General features: G+C 34.9%; 1 protein-coding gene across 1 annotated transcript in view; it reads left to right on the forward strand.

The window, feature by feature from the left end:
* Positions 1-750: 750 nt before the first annotated feature.
* Positions 751-16,212, forward strand: part of LOC128984973 (uncharacterized) — a 42,782-nt gene continuing 27,320 nt past the window's right edge. The window contains exons 1-7 of the mRNA XM_054404344.1: positions 751-828; positions 3,410-3,572; positions 4,376-4,527; positions 6,650-6,901; positions 9,533-9,724; positions 11,621-11,786; positions 12,332-12,420. Of these exons, the coding sequence (XP_054260319.1) occupies positions 765-828; positions 3,410-3,572; positions 4,376-4,527; positions 6,650-6,901; positions 9,533-9,724; positions 11,621-11,786; positions 12,332-12,420 (1,078 nt within the window). The 5' untranslated portion in view covers positions 751-764. The remainder of the gene's footprint in view (positions 829-3,409; positions 3,573-4,375; positions 4,528-6,649; positions 6,902-9,532; positions 9,725-11,620; positions 11,787-12,331; positions 12,421-16,212) is intronic.

Consider the following 16,212-nt stretch of genomic DNA (forward strand, 5'->3'; position numbering starts at 1 on the left):
TTTATGTAAACGGTTAAGGCCATATACCAAATAAAAATCACATCAAAATGAAGCTTAGAGTATGTAGATTTGCCGAAAAGTATTGATATGGATGAATTTCCTAAGGGCTCTGCCCTACAAGCTGATTTCCAAAGGGCTACGCCTGGCATGCTTCTAAAGTTGAGATGATTTAATTTCACTTCTCGGCCTGTTGGCTAAGATCAAAGTGTAGGTTTACACTTTTAAATCCGTTTATATTTTCATACTAAATCATATAGAGTTGTTGTATTTTAAAACACATCAGCACCACTTTAATAGCTCTCTGGGTTACATTTCTTCCCGTTGCAAAGGACGGGTATAGCAGCTTGTATGTATTTATTTAGTGTACTATTTTTTTTTCACTCGCCCAAAATTCTATACTCTTTGCTCTGTTGAAATTACAGTATAAGTATAAAACTCGATCACTCTTTGTAATAATCTCACTGACTGGAATGCAACAAACCTACTGGAGATTAAACCTTCGACCTTGAATTCTCCCATTGAAGCATATATCACAACACACTTTTGACTATAAATTAGCTCATTGAAGTATCATGCATGAATAAGCCTAGGTACAAGGCCTGTCTGATACGATAGTTAACACATTGTAAGTCATGTACACAATTTATTAGTGTGACAGGCACTTTGTGCTGATAGATATGCAGCAATGGGGGGCACTCACCTTCAGATAGACAACATACTGGCCTATATAAACAGTATATGTTAGCATGTCAAGTTAGGACAGGATGAAACGTCTCTTGACAGGTTTCTATTGTTTGGTGCTCATATATTTGGATTACTGGTGTGAGGGTAAGTGTTTGATGAGATGATCTTTATTATCATCAGTTATTGCTGATAACCCTTACTACTTTAAGATCAAAATTGTTGAATCAATTAAGCAGTTAAAATATATAAAACACAGTTACAATGTATTATGTTTTTGGTGACCTTCCACAAGAGCAGGAAAATCTCCTGAGTTTAGCAAATATTTTAGTCTGTTGTCACCGAGACTCTGCCTAATCAGGTAAGTTTGTTACACCTGTTGCAGTACCGTACAAAAACTATTCCAACAGAATCATGTTTTCTTTTTAAGTAGTAAATCACAGTGTTGATACATCTGTAAAAATGTACTTAGCTTTTAACTTTTAACTAGTTGGTTGAGTTTCTAAAATTGATTCTAAATTTTCTAAATTGATTTTTTTTTTTTTTGGTTTCTAAATTGATCAGACTACAAAGTTTTTACAATTTATATTCTAAACACTTCTGAAAAATAAACCTTTGAAAGCATTATCTCATCTGCCAGATTTTATATTGTTGTCCAAACCAATTACCAACAAACACTGTGTAAAATCTGTCTGTATTATTGTTGTCTAGAGGCAAAGTGATGGCGAGGCAAAGTACCATATGAGGTAGGGAGAGCTGCAGATGTTTGTGTCTTTCCTATTTTAAACAGCTAAGGACTGAATTCACAAATAAATATATTCCCAATCCCATAACATAAATTTAAAAACAATAAAGTACAAAGTGTATTTACATCACTCAGGGTAACACTTTCCAAACATTTATTGGTAATGATAATCCAATAAAAAGTTGACATAAAAAATCTGATGATTTTTTTACAATGGGGAAATGCTTTATGCCCTGTCAGGTTCTAATGTTGATTTTACCATTGTGTGGAATCTCACCGGAATGGGCACACGGAAGGGACTAAGGCTAAAGGTGTAGTGACGTCATATCTCTAGTGGGTAATGTCTTCTCTTGAGGCGACACGATTACCGTTACGAAACGATGTGATTTCAGCGGCGTTCGTGGCATAGTTGGTAGCGTATCGGATTGGTGTGCAGGAGGTCCCGGGTTCGAATCCCGCTGGTAGCACTGACTTTTTGTCAACAAATTTTTCATATCAGCAAGTTTGGTTGGTTAGGTTAGGTTATGACAGTTTAATTTTATAATACTACATTTTAAAATTAATTTTATAATTAATTAAAAATTATAAGTAATTATTAATTAGATTTTTATCTTATATAGTTTTTATATTATCAGCAAGTCTGGTTGGTTAGGTTATGTTATGACAGTTTAATTTTAAAAATTAAAAATTTATTTTATAATTTTGAAACAATATTTTATAATTAAAAAGTTAATTTTATAACTAAAAAAAAAATTAATTTAAATTATTTCAACTTAGCAGTTCTAGCGGCGAACGCTGACACTACAAGATATGTTAGCCTTAGTCCCTCCCGTGTGCCCCACCGGAATCTCACCAACTACAAACCTATTGGTCCAGGCAATGGCATTCTTTCGAAAACTCAAATCAGATGGTATTCCTTCAGCTTTATTCTTATTTATTTGGTTTTAGAGATTTCAAGGGCGTTACTCTGTTCACTATACACTCTCTAGTCTCTACACAGCCAGCTAAACCCAAAATCTATCTATCTATATATTAATAGGCAAGCATGTTTCTTTAAAACCTTTTTTCTCAGCTCGTGTGTAACGCAGGGAAAATCTAAGCATACCGTTAGAAAGATATTTTCCTGTAGGAGTGCAGAATCCCTTTAAAAATTAAAATAGGCTCAAATATAAGCACAAAAAATTAATTTGAAATTTTAAAAATTTAACATGGGCTATATGGGTTGCCATGCTGGTGACTAAATAACAACGAAATGTAAACAGAAAATCAAAACAAATGAAAGAAATTCCAATCACATGTTTCATTTACAGCGTGGGGTGAAAAAGATAGAAAACATTTTGAATGAGCTATATTAATTTGTTATGGCCCATCAACTTTTTCAGGAACAAAAAGTAAGGTAGAAAATAGAATTTAAGTCATGCTTTCGGTGAATGGCTCACAGAACTACAGTACCGGTACAGTACATGTTTTTTTTTTATAAAAACAAAATTGCGACAGCTGGTCCATAGAGATGGGATGTCTACTTCATTATCCAATAGTCAATACGTGTAGATTACATGTTTTTGGTCGAGTTTTCGACTACTGGACGACCACTAGTAATATATTAATATGTGAATTAAAGGTTGTGTTAAAGCTCTTCTAGTTACCGCATCCTGTCTTTAGATCACAGTATTGGTCCTCCAAAACTCTGAGAGCAACTGAGGCCTTTCAGGGTAAAACAATTTGAAATTTTTTAAATGTTATCCAAAACCGAAAATTTAATCAAAAAAGAACAGTCTTTTTGAAACCTGAAACATTGAATTCGGCTCATTAGTCACATAGGAAAATTTTCAAAAAAAGTAGTTTGCGTCATGGTTATGAATGCAAGGGACGATTCCAGCAGGTACGTTTTGGTACTTGACTTGCTGAAATCGCTTCTCATCTTGCTCATGCTTTTACCTTGCATCCATAATATAATCAATGGTTATTCAACTCTGTCACGAGGTTACGAGGTGGTGGACAACCAGATGCCAGTTGCTGATGGAGAGGATGTAGAATGGATGTTGATGCCAGATGGTCAAGGCAACGTCCAGGTGGCCATCTTGTCTGGGGTCGAACCTCGCAACTCGGCTGGGGTTGACAGTGTCAACTTCTATCTGTACACGAGGTTAGAGGACACAATCAATTCTTTATGGCTGGAAATAAACATTATGGTTGTTGAAAAGATTCAAAATTTTACAAATATAAATAATATTTCATCTAAATATAATCTTATTATTTAGCAATTGGTAAGAGTTGAAAATCAATATCCAAAATATACTAACTGGGTAGCAAAGGGGTTATGATCGTCTACAAATTCAATGGTTCCTCTGGGACAATCAAGTGAGGTTGAGTCCAAAGTGAGATTGATTCAGTCCCAGTTGTCATTTTCCATTCAGCATCAATTAATTGCTGCTATATAATATAATTTTGCAAGACCAGAGTTTAGAACAGTCCCTTAACAAAAACAACGCTAATGGATAGTGGTTAACAATATCTGAATCATCCCAAGATCTTATCTTGTACTTATCATTGAATCTGATAAGTACTATAACAATGAAATCATTCACATAAAAATCAGTCCTGTTGTAAAAACTATATCCTAATCTAAATCAGCTTTGTGAAGACAAGGTAACCCACCTAATAGGTCTAGCAAAGGTAGTTTTTAATATTATTTCACTGTCTGAGTTTTTGCAAATAACTGTGTATCAATGTACACTTCAGCACTCCTCTATTACAACAGGTGAAGCTTAGATCGTCAATGTTCATACGTACATATTATTTCTTCTAAATTTTGATTTACAACGCCATCAGGTATATCACAAATCCTTACTTTGAGTAAAATACATTCAGATTCTTTTTGGAAATATCTTGTCTCTGGAGTGAGAATAAGGATAGCTGGAATGTACTAACTTGTAGCTTGGGTTGCAGGGACAACCCGACAAGGGCTGAGAGAAGATCCATGAATGACTCGTGCCTCCCCGTGTTCAAGTACTTCAAGCCACAACGGAAGTCCAAGCTCTTGGTCCACGGGTTTGGAGACAGTGGAGAGAACTCACTCATGTTTCCCATTTTGAGAGATGGTACGTTTTTGTGATATTTAAGTTTTTATTGGTAGCTGTAATTATTAATATTAATTATCAACCATTGAGATGGGGACGCCACCTAGGTGCGTATTTTAACCAAAATATGAGTGAAGGATAAGTGTAGAATGGTGTCTGATGACCTGTGTATCTTTGTTGTTGTGTTGTTGTGACTAAGATCAGCGGTTTCATTAGTCAGGATCATTTATGAGTACCATACTGCTCTATAATGTAATGAGTCTTACTTTTACTCAAATGGAATCATCAACAGTCTTACTTTTACTCCTGATTTTTGTTGGAGGTATTTTAAAAAAAACCAAGACTGAAGTTGTCATCCTCCCAGCAAGTGCAACTTGGAAAGGAGGGGGAGGTAGCATAAGGGTGTGTTCTGAAACAGCTTTAATATCTTGCGAACTATACACGATAGCAATTTGCTCTAAACATCAATTTATTACAAACATTGACATTATATTGTTTAAAACATGTTAAGAATCATAAGTCAAAACGTGTTATATTTTCAGTGCATACTCAAGCCTCTATAGATGCTGGACTAAGAGTGTTTATCCAATTTGTAATTAACAAAAAAAAGTAAGAACAGGCTGAATTTTATACAGTAGACCTTTTACACTCATGCACAGGCATACTATACAACAAAATATAATATTTCGTGGTCACTGACCACTTTGACAACCACTAAGAAGGAAGCGTGATTGTGAAGCTAATCTTGTACGGAGATGAGCTAATTTCCTCTCAAAATCTATCCTAGAGCATTTTACCCTAAATATTTAACCAAGAAATAGTAAATCACATATTAATTTATTGAATTAAGATTTTTGTTTACAAACATGGATATGGTACTGCAGCAGCCAGTCAATATTAAGCCTCAGAAAAATTAGATACTGGCAACGGCGGTAACAATACATTGTCAATAGAATATATTGCCTGGTTTGTCAATTATAGTGCTCGTCTTCAAATCTGATTCCAAGGAAGATTAATTCTGGACCCAATGCCATTTGTCATTGGGGTATCAATTGATGATCCGAAGGAAAAAAGGTTCAAGGCTAGAAAGTATCAAAATCAGGATTAAGACAGTTCCTTTACAAAAAAACAAAAAATGTCAAATATAAAAATTAATATAACTGAACATTTCCAGTTTCATAAAACGTCCACTATTAGCGATCCTGTCCATTTTATCAATAAAGCGAGCTTTAATCTAAAACATTCAATAAAGTTTAAATTTTATAAAGATAGCTCTCATATTACTAACTAACCTTCACACACTTAAGAAATCTTTGCTCCACAATACAGTGTGATTGAAAAGTCCCGGAACGGTTTAATATTTTAAAAAATTATGCAGATAGAGCTAAAATACTTGGTACAAAGTTACAGGGCATAAAACTCTATTTTAACACAAATTCAGTGACTCAATAACTCTTCAGCGGGACGTCCCACAAGGAGTCAGAAGATAATCTTAAATGGAAGCATAGGTCAATATGCACATCAAATTAAAGGTCTTTTTTAGTAGAATACAATGCCGCAAACCGCACTTCAAAAGGTTGATCCTGCGCAAAATGACAGTTGTTCAAAGATTCATTTAATTTACATTGCTATTATACGCTTTCTCCCTAGGAATCGGAAGAAAATTATTAACGTAAGAATAGGTCGATATGCACATCAAATTAAAGTTCTTCACTTTTAGATTACGATGCCGTAAATTCAAGCTCAAAAGAATGCCTGAGTAAAAAATGGCAGTCGTTCAAAGATTCAAAATGGCAGATTCAAGAAATCTTTGAACATCTGCCATTTTGTGCAGGATCAACCTTTTGAAGTGCGGTTTGCGGCATTGTATTCTACTAAAAAAGACCTTTAATTTGATGCTCATATTGACCTATGCTTCCATTTAAGATTTTCTTCCGACTCCTTGTGGGCCGTCCCCCTGAAGAATTATTGGATCACTGAATATGTGTTAAAATAGAGTTTTATGCCCTGTAACTTTGTACTAAGTATTTTAGCTCTATCTGCATTATTTTTTAAAATATTTAACCGTCCCGGGACTTTTCAATCACACTGTATATTATTGTTGGTAAATAAAATGTAAAATTGTTTTCTGAAATCTGTACAGCTTTCCTCGCTCGTGGGGACTACAATGTGTTCTGGGTAGACTGGGGCCAGATGGCCGCTACGCCGTGGTACCGTACAGCCGCACGCAACACAGCTGTGGTGGGGCGTCACACGGCGGCCATGTTGGATCACTTGTCACGCTCGACAGGTGCAGACATGCAGGACTTCCATCTTGTCGGGTTCAGTCTGGGCGCGCATGTCGTGGGACTGACTGGTAAAAACGTCCGTAGCGGCAAGATCAAGAAAATCACAGGTATGTGAAATTGTCTGATTTCAAAAGCTCTTCGGTTTTTCAGAGTTAAAAGATATAACAAAAATGATGGAAAATGAGTATTGTTACTATGGGGTTGAATTTATTCTTGGAATATTGCTAATTCTGAGAGTGCAATACAGAATGTTGGCTTATTGTTGATAATTTTGATGGATTGGGGCTTAAGTAAAAATAGGAATAGCTTGCTGTTCATAGTTGAAAAGAAAAATTTGGAGCCTAAAACTGAATAGAGGTCGTGTATTTACACTATTTACAAAACCAGACATTTCGCCAATTCTATAATCAGGCATCTTCAGTGGCCAAACTGAAACAGTCTCTCGCCAGAAGACCGAAAATTCAGTGACATCACCTGTCGTTCAAGCCTACGAATGTAGAAAATATTTGTTTTATGAGTTGCTACGATGGTTTTAGAAGGAGAAGCATTGTACAGTTAAACCTTGTTTGTTTGAAACTTTGGAATTTTTGTAATAGAGGAATTTGGAATACAGTATCTATTTATGAGTGTGTTAGGTAATTGATTACTTTTGTTACAGTGTTGGTTTTGTTTGGAGGGTTAAATTGTTTGCAAAATTTCAATAATAATTTACAAAATTTGTTATAAGCAGTGTGGGGGTTCATTAACGCATTTCTATTTTGTAAATAATGTTTTCTGAACCTCCTTTTGCTATTCCCAAGAGTCAAAATAAAAAGTACTAGTTGAACCCGTGCAAATTCGCACGAATAATAAATTAGGATATTATAGCAACGTCTTTAGAAGTTGCGTTGTTGTATCGGCGTTGGTCTTGAGCTCGATCGTTGGCTATATGCTCTAAGTTCTTTTTTCTGTTCAGTAGGAGTATTTTGCAGGACGAAGCTCATATGCGCGTATGGATTAATATCAACCAAATGTTGAGTCAAAATGTCCATGAGTTCAGTGCTGCAAGAGCCATTAGCTTTGTTTAGCATTCTTTCTTGAACAGCGGTTTCGACGTCCGTAGATATAAATTTGGGCACATGTGGGATGCTCCCCTTCTGACGGTTGAAAGGTGCCAATTGAGTGATAAATTGTGTCGTGCACCTTATACATGAAAGGCCCTCCACCGTTATGTTCTTCAATTTTAGCTCGAGTGCTGACTCTATTGCGAGCGCAGAGTTGTACGATCTAATGTTCTCTTTGTAGTTTCTGCTCAATTGATTTGCTCTATTAAGTAGGCTCTGGATATAATAGATTTCTCGGTATGGTGGTAGATTCACTTTTCTTTATGGCAGCCGGATGAAAATCCTTCGCCTTTCTCGTCCTCTTTGTTCCCCTTTAAAGCGCACCACATTTCTGACATTTTAATTAATACCATCTCGCCAAGTGAGTGCTGCTGAGAATTTTTCTAAACCAAATAAAACAGCTGGGATTTATTTTTGTTTACTAATGTATTGACATCTGTTTTAGAATACAGTACCAGTAACATTCAAATCAATCACAATGTTATCCTTATGGAAGGAACTTTGAGGGCAGCCCACGCCCTTAAAAAGATATATTTTGAAAATCTAAAGCCAGTTTGCACATCTACACACCTAGACAAACATTTTGGTATACAATATGTGGGGTTAAATCTTAAAACAAAAGAGCCTTATTGTTCACAAAGTTTCATGTCACGTATTAAATATATAGATTGACCATTTTACAAGTACACTACTGGTTCATGGTTGTTAGAAGAATGATTGCACATTGCATTCAAAGTTGACATAGGAATAAGCAAGTTAGCAAGGAGATGTGTGGTATACTTCAAAGCTTTTTAACCCTCTTTAAATCTATTCCTATAGTTAGCTTGCAATTGGAAAAAAGTAATTTTCTAAGCATAAGACCATAAAAAAGAGAAAAATTAAATAACAAAACTTATGGAAACAATATCCACTTAACTAAAACTAAATACAGGTGGAAGAGCTTTGAACAGAGCAGTTCCAATAATTTTGATAATGATCTACATATTTATCTATTGTAGATTAAACACTTTTTGACTGTGTATGGACCACAGGCTTCTCATCAAGGTCTCACTGCAAATGGCATGGGATGCCCCCTTCCCAAACAATCCACCTAACAACAAGAGCTCAGTGTAAGCTCAGGCTCGGTCAAAGGAGGGTGATATTTTGTACGTGTGGAGAAATATTGTTCTCAGTTTGCGTTGTGTAATCCCATTGTACACTAGCGGGATCTGTTGTATGTCAACCACAACCTTATATTTATGTGTGTGTAAGGGGCAAAGCGTGTGTTTTTTCTTGTACTATAGTAGTTAATTCAATTAATTTTGTAATAGTTAATATGGCACATTTTAGAGTCATTTGGTTAAGGGTGAATTAGTGAATGACTTCATCAGGGCTCATAGAAAATCGGTGTGCCTCATGGGGGAGAGTTACTCGGTGCTTGGTGACTGGAGTCCCATAATGTGATGAGGCCACTTTCCTGCTGAGTTTATGTATATATATTTGTCTTGACACTGAATAAGTATTCTGCATTGATATTCAATATAAATTTCACAACAATAAATGTCAGGTCTGCCTAAAAGATGTTTATATCATTTAGCAGTCAACGTGTTAACCATATGTTATTAAATGTCTACAGTGACTTACGACTTGTTGCAGCTCTAGACCCTGCACAGGTGTTGTTTAAGACTGCTGGCCCTGATGACATGCTGGCTTCATCTGACGCTGATGACGTGGAAGTTGTTCACACATCGGGTGGATATCTCGCTTTCCAGAAAGCCCTCGGACATCGAGACTTCTACCCTAACGGAGGATCATGGCCACAACCCGGCTGCACTCTGGATTATGCAGGTTAGCAGTTTATGAGTGTTTAATTTGGATTTACAATTAATGTTTTAAGTTAATTCAATTTGATCTAATTGATTGGAGCATATGACAGATTGATTCTCTTAGTAATAGCGATAGAACTTGTAGAATCGTTATTGTAAATTTCAGCAAAGAAAAGTGTTATTCTTTTCACTTCACAATAAGGCTAGATGCCATTTAAACGACTAAAATAAACATCATTAACTCTATTATATTCTAACTTCTGATTTGTTGGACATTATCCCTCCGAGTGTCACGTGTTTTGGCCTTAATGTCAGCCTATTTTTTGCTCATTTGCAAGGTTTTATTAAAACTGATCTGAGAAGCTTAAAAACAATGTTAATTATACTGTTCTATATACCATTTTGTTTGGAAAATCTTGGGCTTCAATATTATATATAAAACATAAGGAAGATTTAAAAAAAAAAATTTTTTTTAGGTAAAAAAATGTATAATTTCGAAAATTTTCAAAAAAAAATAAGTTTGCGCTCAATGAAATTGTATAAATTATAGGCCTATAAATATTTGAAAATAGCCACTTTGTTCTAAATTTTATGAGGATTACAAATCTATAATAATATAAGGAAGTAGATTTGCAAATAAAAAAGTTATGGGCAAAAAACAGATTTCAGTACATAGCGTTTAGCTAAGAATGCATAGCCCAACCATAGCTAGGAATCTGGCTGATAATTTACATCAATATCACTACCTACTTCTTCAGGATCATCAACCAGCACTTCAAAACCACTTAAATCTTCTTATAATGCACCACGTATATCACTACTTTTGATTTTTAACACTAAAACAATGATAAACGTAATAAAACACATCAGTCATCGGTCCGAGGGTAACCTAGCTGTTTACAAATACACGCACGTCAGCTCAGTCAGCTGTCTGCTACAATATTTTCGGAACTAAAATGAATAGTGCTTAGAGACAGACCTCTGCAGAAAGCTTAGAATATTACGGACAGAACGATACCTAACTCAATCCAGTACAGTCCGATTCAGTTAGTCATAGAGCCTTCGCCGTAAACAGTGTTCGCGAGTCGCTGCAGCGACGCACGACACTATACAAAGTGCGTTACGCCGTTACGCGTCGCTGCAGCGACGCATGACACTCGGAGGGTTATAGTTACAAAAGTAAACTAAAGATTACAATTAATTAATTGCATCGATTGCACTGATTCAATCAAAACATCCAAATGCTTTGTCAGACTGAAACCTCTTTTGAAATATCGTTAGTTAAATTTGAGTTTTCTGATGTGTGTGGACTGAGTATTTCACTTTTGTTTTAGAGGTTTTAGGGTAAAATTTGTACTTTACTCCTTGGTATAACAATATGGCTCAGGAAAAGCAATTAACAATTAGATTGTTTTATTTAGTTAAACAACAAGAAACTAATGGTAAACAACCAAACACACACTAGATATTGGCCATTAGTGACAAACCATAAAACAATAATCAAATTTGTTTCATAAGGGGGATAGCGACTACAAGTAGAGTGTTATTGTTTCATAGTCCCTATATTTGTAACTAGTTTCACTACGGATATTGTACAAGTAGTTTTATACATTTATTATTAGGCCTACTTACTTTACCTTATCTGGTTGGCCACTCAAACCTAAGCAGGTTTTTGGCATCTTCCTCAGTCTTCCATTAATTCTTCCGTAGCATCAATTTTTCTCATGTCTTTTCGGACTTGGTCCCACCACCGCAATCTCGGTCTGCCCAGTGGTCGCCTGCTTGCAGGAACTGTGTCTAAAACCACTCTTAAATTTGACTGCCTTGGCTTATTTATTTTCATAATGTTTGGACAATACCCTATTTATTATTACTAGCATATAAAAATTTACCTTATCTAATTTTGTATTTTTTCCAGCTGTTTGTAGCCACCGAAGGGCTTACTACTATTACGAGGAAGCTCTGAAGAAGGGAAACGGATTCAAAGCCATTCCTTGTGATTCTTGGAGCGATTTCTCAAGCGGAAAATGCAAAGAGAATTCAGACAACGCCATTTTAATGGCAAACGACATCAAGAACGGAAAGTGAGACTACTTTTTGTATCAGCATTCAGCTAGGCTATATTATGCAACACTTTCATTACTATTGAATCTCTCTTGATTCATTATGCACTTTTATAAGGACGTAAACTTAAAGGGAATGCAAAGTGATTATAGTCCTTGCTTTGTGATTAGAAGATGACTAGTCATTTTGATCCTGATCGTAATAAATGGTAAAAAAAAAACAATTTCTGAAACAACTACAGTGGAGTGTCCCAATGAATAATGACATCCGTAATCCGAAAGTCTGCTTAATCCGAAACCGAAAAAGAAATTTGTTTAACATTATTTTCCTCAGCTGTTGTCATCAGTTTTTGTTGTGTGACAAACAGTTAGTTGTACCTCGTCGAAGAATTCTGTAGCCAACTTAAACGTTGTATATTTTAGTAAACATTTAGCTTAATCCGAAATATTCGGTAATCCGAAATGGGTCCCAACCATTTCGGACTATTAGGACTCTACTGTACCAAACTTATCACTTTATTTTAATTGTGTTATAAATCCTCTATAAATTTTTCTTTGATTTTTAGGGCTCGAGGAACATACTTTTTGGAGACAAATCCAGGTGAACCTTTTGGGCGATCTTCAAAAACAAAAAGGAGACCATCTACTGATGACTGACTATGAGAAATAAAAAATTGGTAAAACTAAAAGAAAATAATTTTCTTCCTAATTTGTATGTTGGATACCTTTTGTGTTAAAATAAGTTCATAGGTGGCATCCCCATCTCTAATGAATATGAATATATGAATATATATGGTATATCAGAATATTTAGAGGGTTCCACCCGCCGGCTGTTATCATGGTCTTACAAAAAAGAACCTTGTGGCATGATTAAAGTGTTTATTGAGTTCAAATAAACTGTAAAATATTCACAAAGATCCAAAATATGCCCTGGATGAACTGAAACTTTGTAACTGTTTCTTTAAGTATTTACAAAATAATTTTGAAAATCCGTAAATTAGTCTTTTTTACATATGATTTTAGCTTCTAAATAGTAGGTAGTTAAACATTAATTTATTCCCATCCATTGCAAGCTCTGATATGTTAAGGCCCCAAAAGCACACAATCGTTGGAAGCAAATTAGTTTTAGAGTGTTGAGAGCTTGTACTGTAGAGGTAGGCTATGTTTAGAAACATTTAACATTAGCATGTTTAGCCGCCATCTTGAATTGACTGGGTAGAAAGGTAGAACCCTCTTAATATATAATCCTTCCTTTTGTCAGATGGTAAACATATGGTGCTCTTTTCAATCAAATAGAACTCTCTTCTCAAAGAATCAAATTCTACATGCTAAAATCTAATTTTCATTCTTCATTGAAAAGATAAACGTTAAACCCACAAAATAAATATTCATTTTCATTATACCTAACCACATCCTAATGCGAACAAGTTAGCTCTATTTCACTCTATCTTCAATATTAGCTGTATAAAGGAAAAACATAAATTTAATAATCTTTATAAGATCAATATATCTAAATTTACAAATGTTTTTTTCTCACATGGCTGAGACAGTTACCTTACAAGTTCAAGAAATCGTCTAACTATTTTTCAAAAATTAATCGAGTTGAAAGTTAAGTGGTATAGATGTATATTACTACAGTGCATACACCACCGATATTCTAATAATACACTAATAATACTAAATCGTACACTTGGCATTTTAGAAGAACGCAATCATTGTTAACATAATACAGGATATAGTTTGAAATTGAAAGACATTAAACTATTTTACTAAACTTAGCAAGAGTTTTGAACCAAATTCTGGCCCTCCCTTCATAAAGTTATCAAGCGACTAATAAAGTCCCCAATACGTCACTTGTATCACATTTTTGCAAATAAATTACATACCTAAGGTGACAGTGTTGGAGTGACATTTGCACAGGCTTCCTTCCATTGTTAGAGGGGCGGCCATAGATAAACCTTATTACAACTTTTGGCAATGAAGTTAATCCAATTGTATGCATTCCTGCTGCATGCTACTCCAAGCCTTGTAGGTACGTGTTCTTCAATTATTATTTGGTTGTAAAACAAGACAAACTATGATTTTGTTTACAGAATTATAATTATACAATTTTTTTGCATCATTATATCTAGTTGTCAGAGGTTATGATAATGATAATGATAATTTGCACATAACATACAAAACTTGTGAAAATCACATGTACAGGTGCTTCGTCTTGATTTCTTAAAATTGTTTGTTAGTCCTTAATTATTATACATTATATCTAGTTCTTAATAAATAAATCTTAGTTCCTAAGATGTTCATCACAGTTTAAAATTTAGTGCTACAATACAACATATTCAAACTTAACAAGGTATACAATTTTGTAAATCTAACAAAATGGCAACAAAAAAATAACAGAGAATAAAGATATAAACAATAATTTACAATTTTGACACAAAGAAATAATTCCCGGAAAGTGGTAAATAATTTAGCCAAGTGATTAGAGATTTTGGATGGTCTAAAGGTTAGTGATCAGATGATTGTTTGGATTTTCATAACTGATCATCGAAAAGAATGCACTTTTTGGGATTATTTGTAAACATTTTTCTGGATATTAGCGAATTTCCCATATAAGGAATAAACTATTACAGTAGGTCTCATGGTAAGATCCATACACAGGACTGATTTACTTTTTTGTTTTGAGGTCTAATTAATTGAGCCCCTGTAAAGACGAAGTAAGTTACTTTCCCCAATAATATCTCAAACTGTGCCCACATCTTTACAACATATTATGATCATTATAGGAAATTGGGAACATATCAACCAAGTATGAACTTACATTAACAGGAGCAACAGGAGCGCGTTAAAATCCTCAGTACAGACAGCTATTGTGTATCATTATTCATTTTATTATATGAGATTATTGTATTGTATTTATGTAAGTCCCTGAATCCTTTTCACATTACTTCAGGCTAGTTATAGAGGGCCGTGGCATTATTGCTTAGATAAATCGATTTGTGATTGGGAGGATTTGAATTCGGGACCTTGTGGACCAAAGTTCCACACTCTACCAATAGACCAGCTTGCTCCCTGTGTTCTCCTTAGTGTCTTCAATGTGATAGTCTATGTAACACAAAAGATGCGATAATGTACAGTTAGTTGTTCTTTCAGTTAAAAACAGGCCCGCTTTTATAAACAGGCGGACTGGGCATATGCCCAGGGGCGCCGGTGGTTGAGGGGGGTCTGCAGGGTGCCCCCTAACCATTGCCCGCCTGCACTAGGAAACAAAGGTGGCGCTACTTTTGGGTTTGCCCAGGGCTCCACTGATCCTTAACGCAGCCCTGGTTAAAAAGTCAGTGTATTTGTCTGAAACCAATAATTCACATCTATCATTGGTTCAGTCCAAATGTGTTTATATTTATTTTAAAACTTTTCAAAACTTTTAACACAGGAATGGAATATGTCTAGTTTTACCACAGTTCATTTCAGAATTCAGACAAAAGTTGAGTTTAAAGATAGTCACATTGTCTGTCAGTTCTAACTCAGAGGATACTTTTTAAACTCAAGTTAAAAACTATTCACTGCTCTGTCTTTGGATTCAAATTCAGAACCTTACTCTTGTAAACCCTAATTAGATGGCCAGAAGTGTATAACCATAATTTTAACCCTTCCTACATCCAATGATTAGATCACAATGATTTCGGTCAAGAAAAAATGTAGCTAATATTCCAATCAAAAATGTATTTTACCTATTTCCTAGAACTTCCTTAGTAACCGAAGACTCTTTTCTAAATGGTTTAAGTTACCTGGCTTCGTCAAGTGATCCTGCTTCAGTATTACACTACTATCAAGGGCGGTCCCAGGGGGGGGGGTCAGGGGGGTCATGACCCCCCCAAAATATTTTTTATATACATAAACTATTATACCAGGGAAACATTAATAATTTTTATTGCAAATCGTTTTACCAAATTGAAATTTGTTGTAGTCTTTACACTTGTAGCGAACGAAAGGACTAATTACAAAGTCTAACCTAAAACTTGGGATCGTTCAAGTCTGACTATGTTTTTGTACGTTTTGAAAAGTAGGGAAGATCGGCAGACAACGGACGCTTTCAGCCATATATGGCAACGGCAGTGTCCGATGCGGACGTTCGACGTTCGGCTGCATTCTTCTTCTTCAAATTCAAATTCAAATTCAAATTGCTGCAGACAAGCCATATTGGCTTTTGTGGCTTGGAATTTATGTGTTGTAAATTTGTATTTTTTGGAAATAAATAATAATAATAAAAATAAATAATAATAATAATAATAAATATATTTATTTAGGATGTTACAAGCATGGCCTCGCCAAGTTTACAAAACTTGTCGGCGAGGACCAATAGATTCAAAAAAATGACAAACAAAGTTTACAGATTTTTCTCTTTTACTTTTGTTTTGTTTTCTAAGTACAATGAATTAATTATGAA

This window comes from Macrosteles quadrilineatus, unplaced genomic scaffold, assembly GCF_028750875.1.
Source record: "Macrosteles quadrilineatus isolate MER2022 unplaced genomic scaffold, UCM_ALF_1.0 Scaffold_2__2_contigs__length_208266976, whole genome shotgun sequence".
Lineage (NCBI taxonomy): Eukaryota > Metazoa > Arthropoda > Insecta > Hemiptera > Cicadellidae > Macrosteles > Macrosteles quadrilineatus.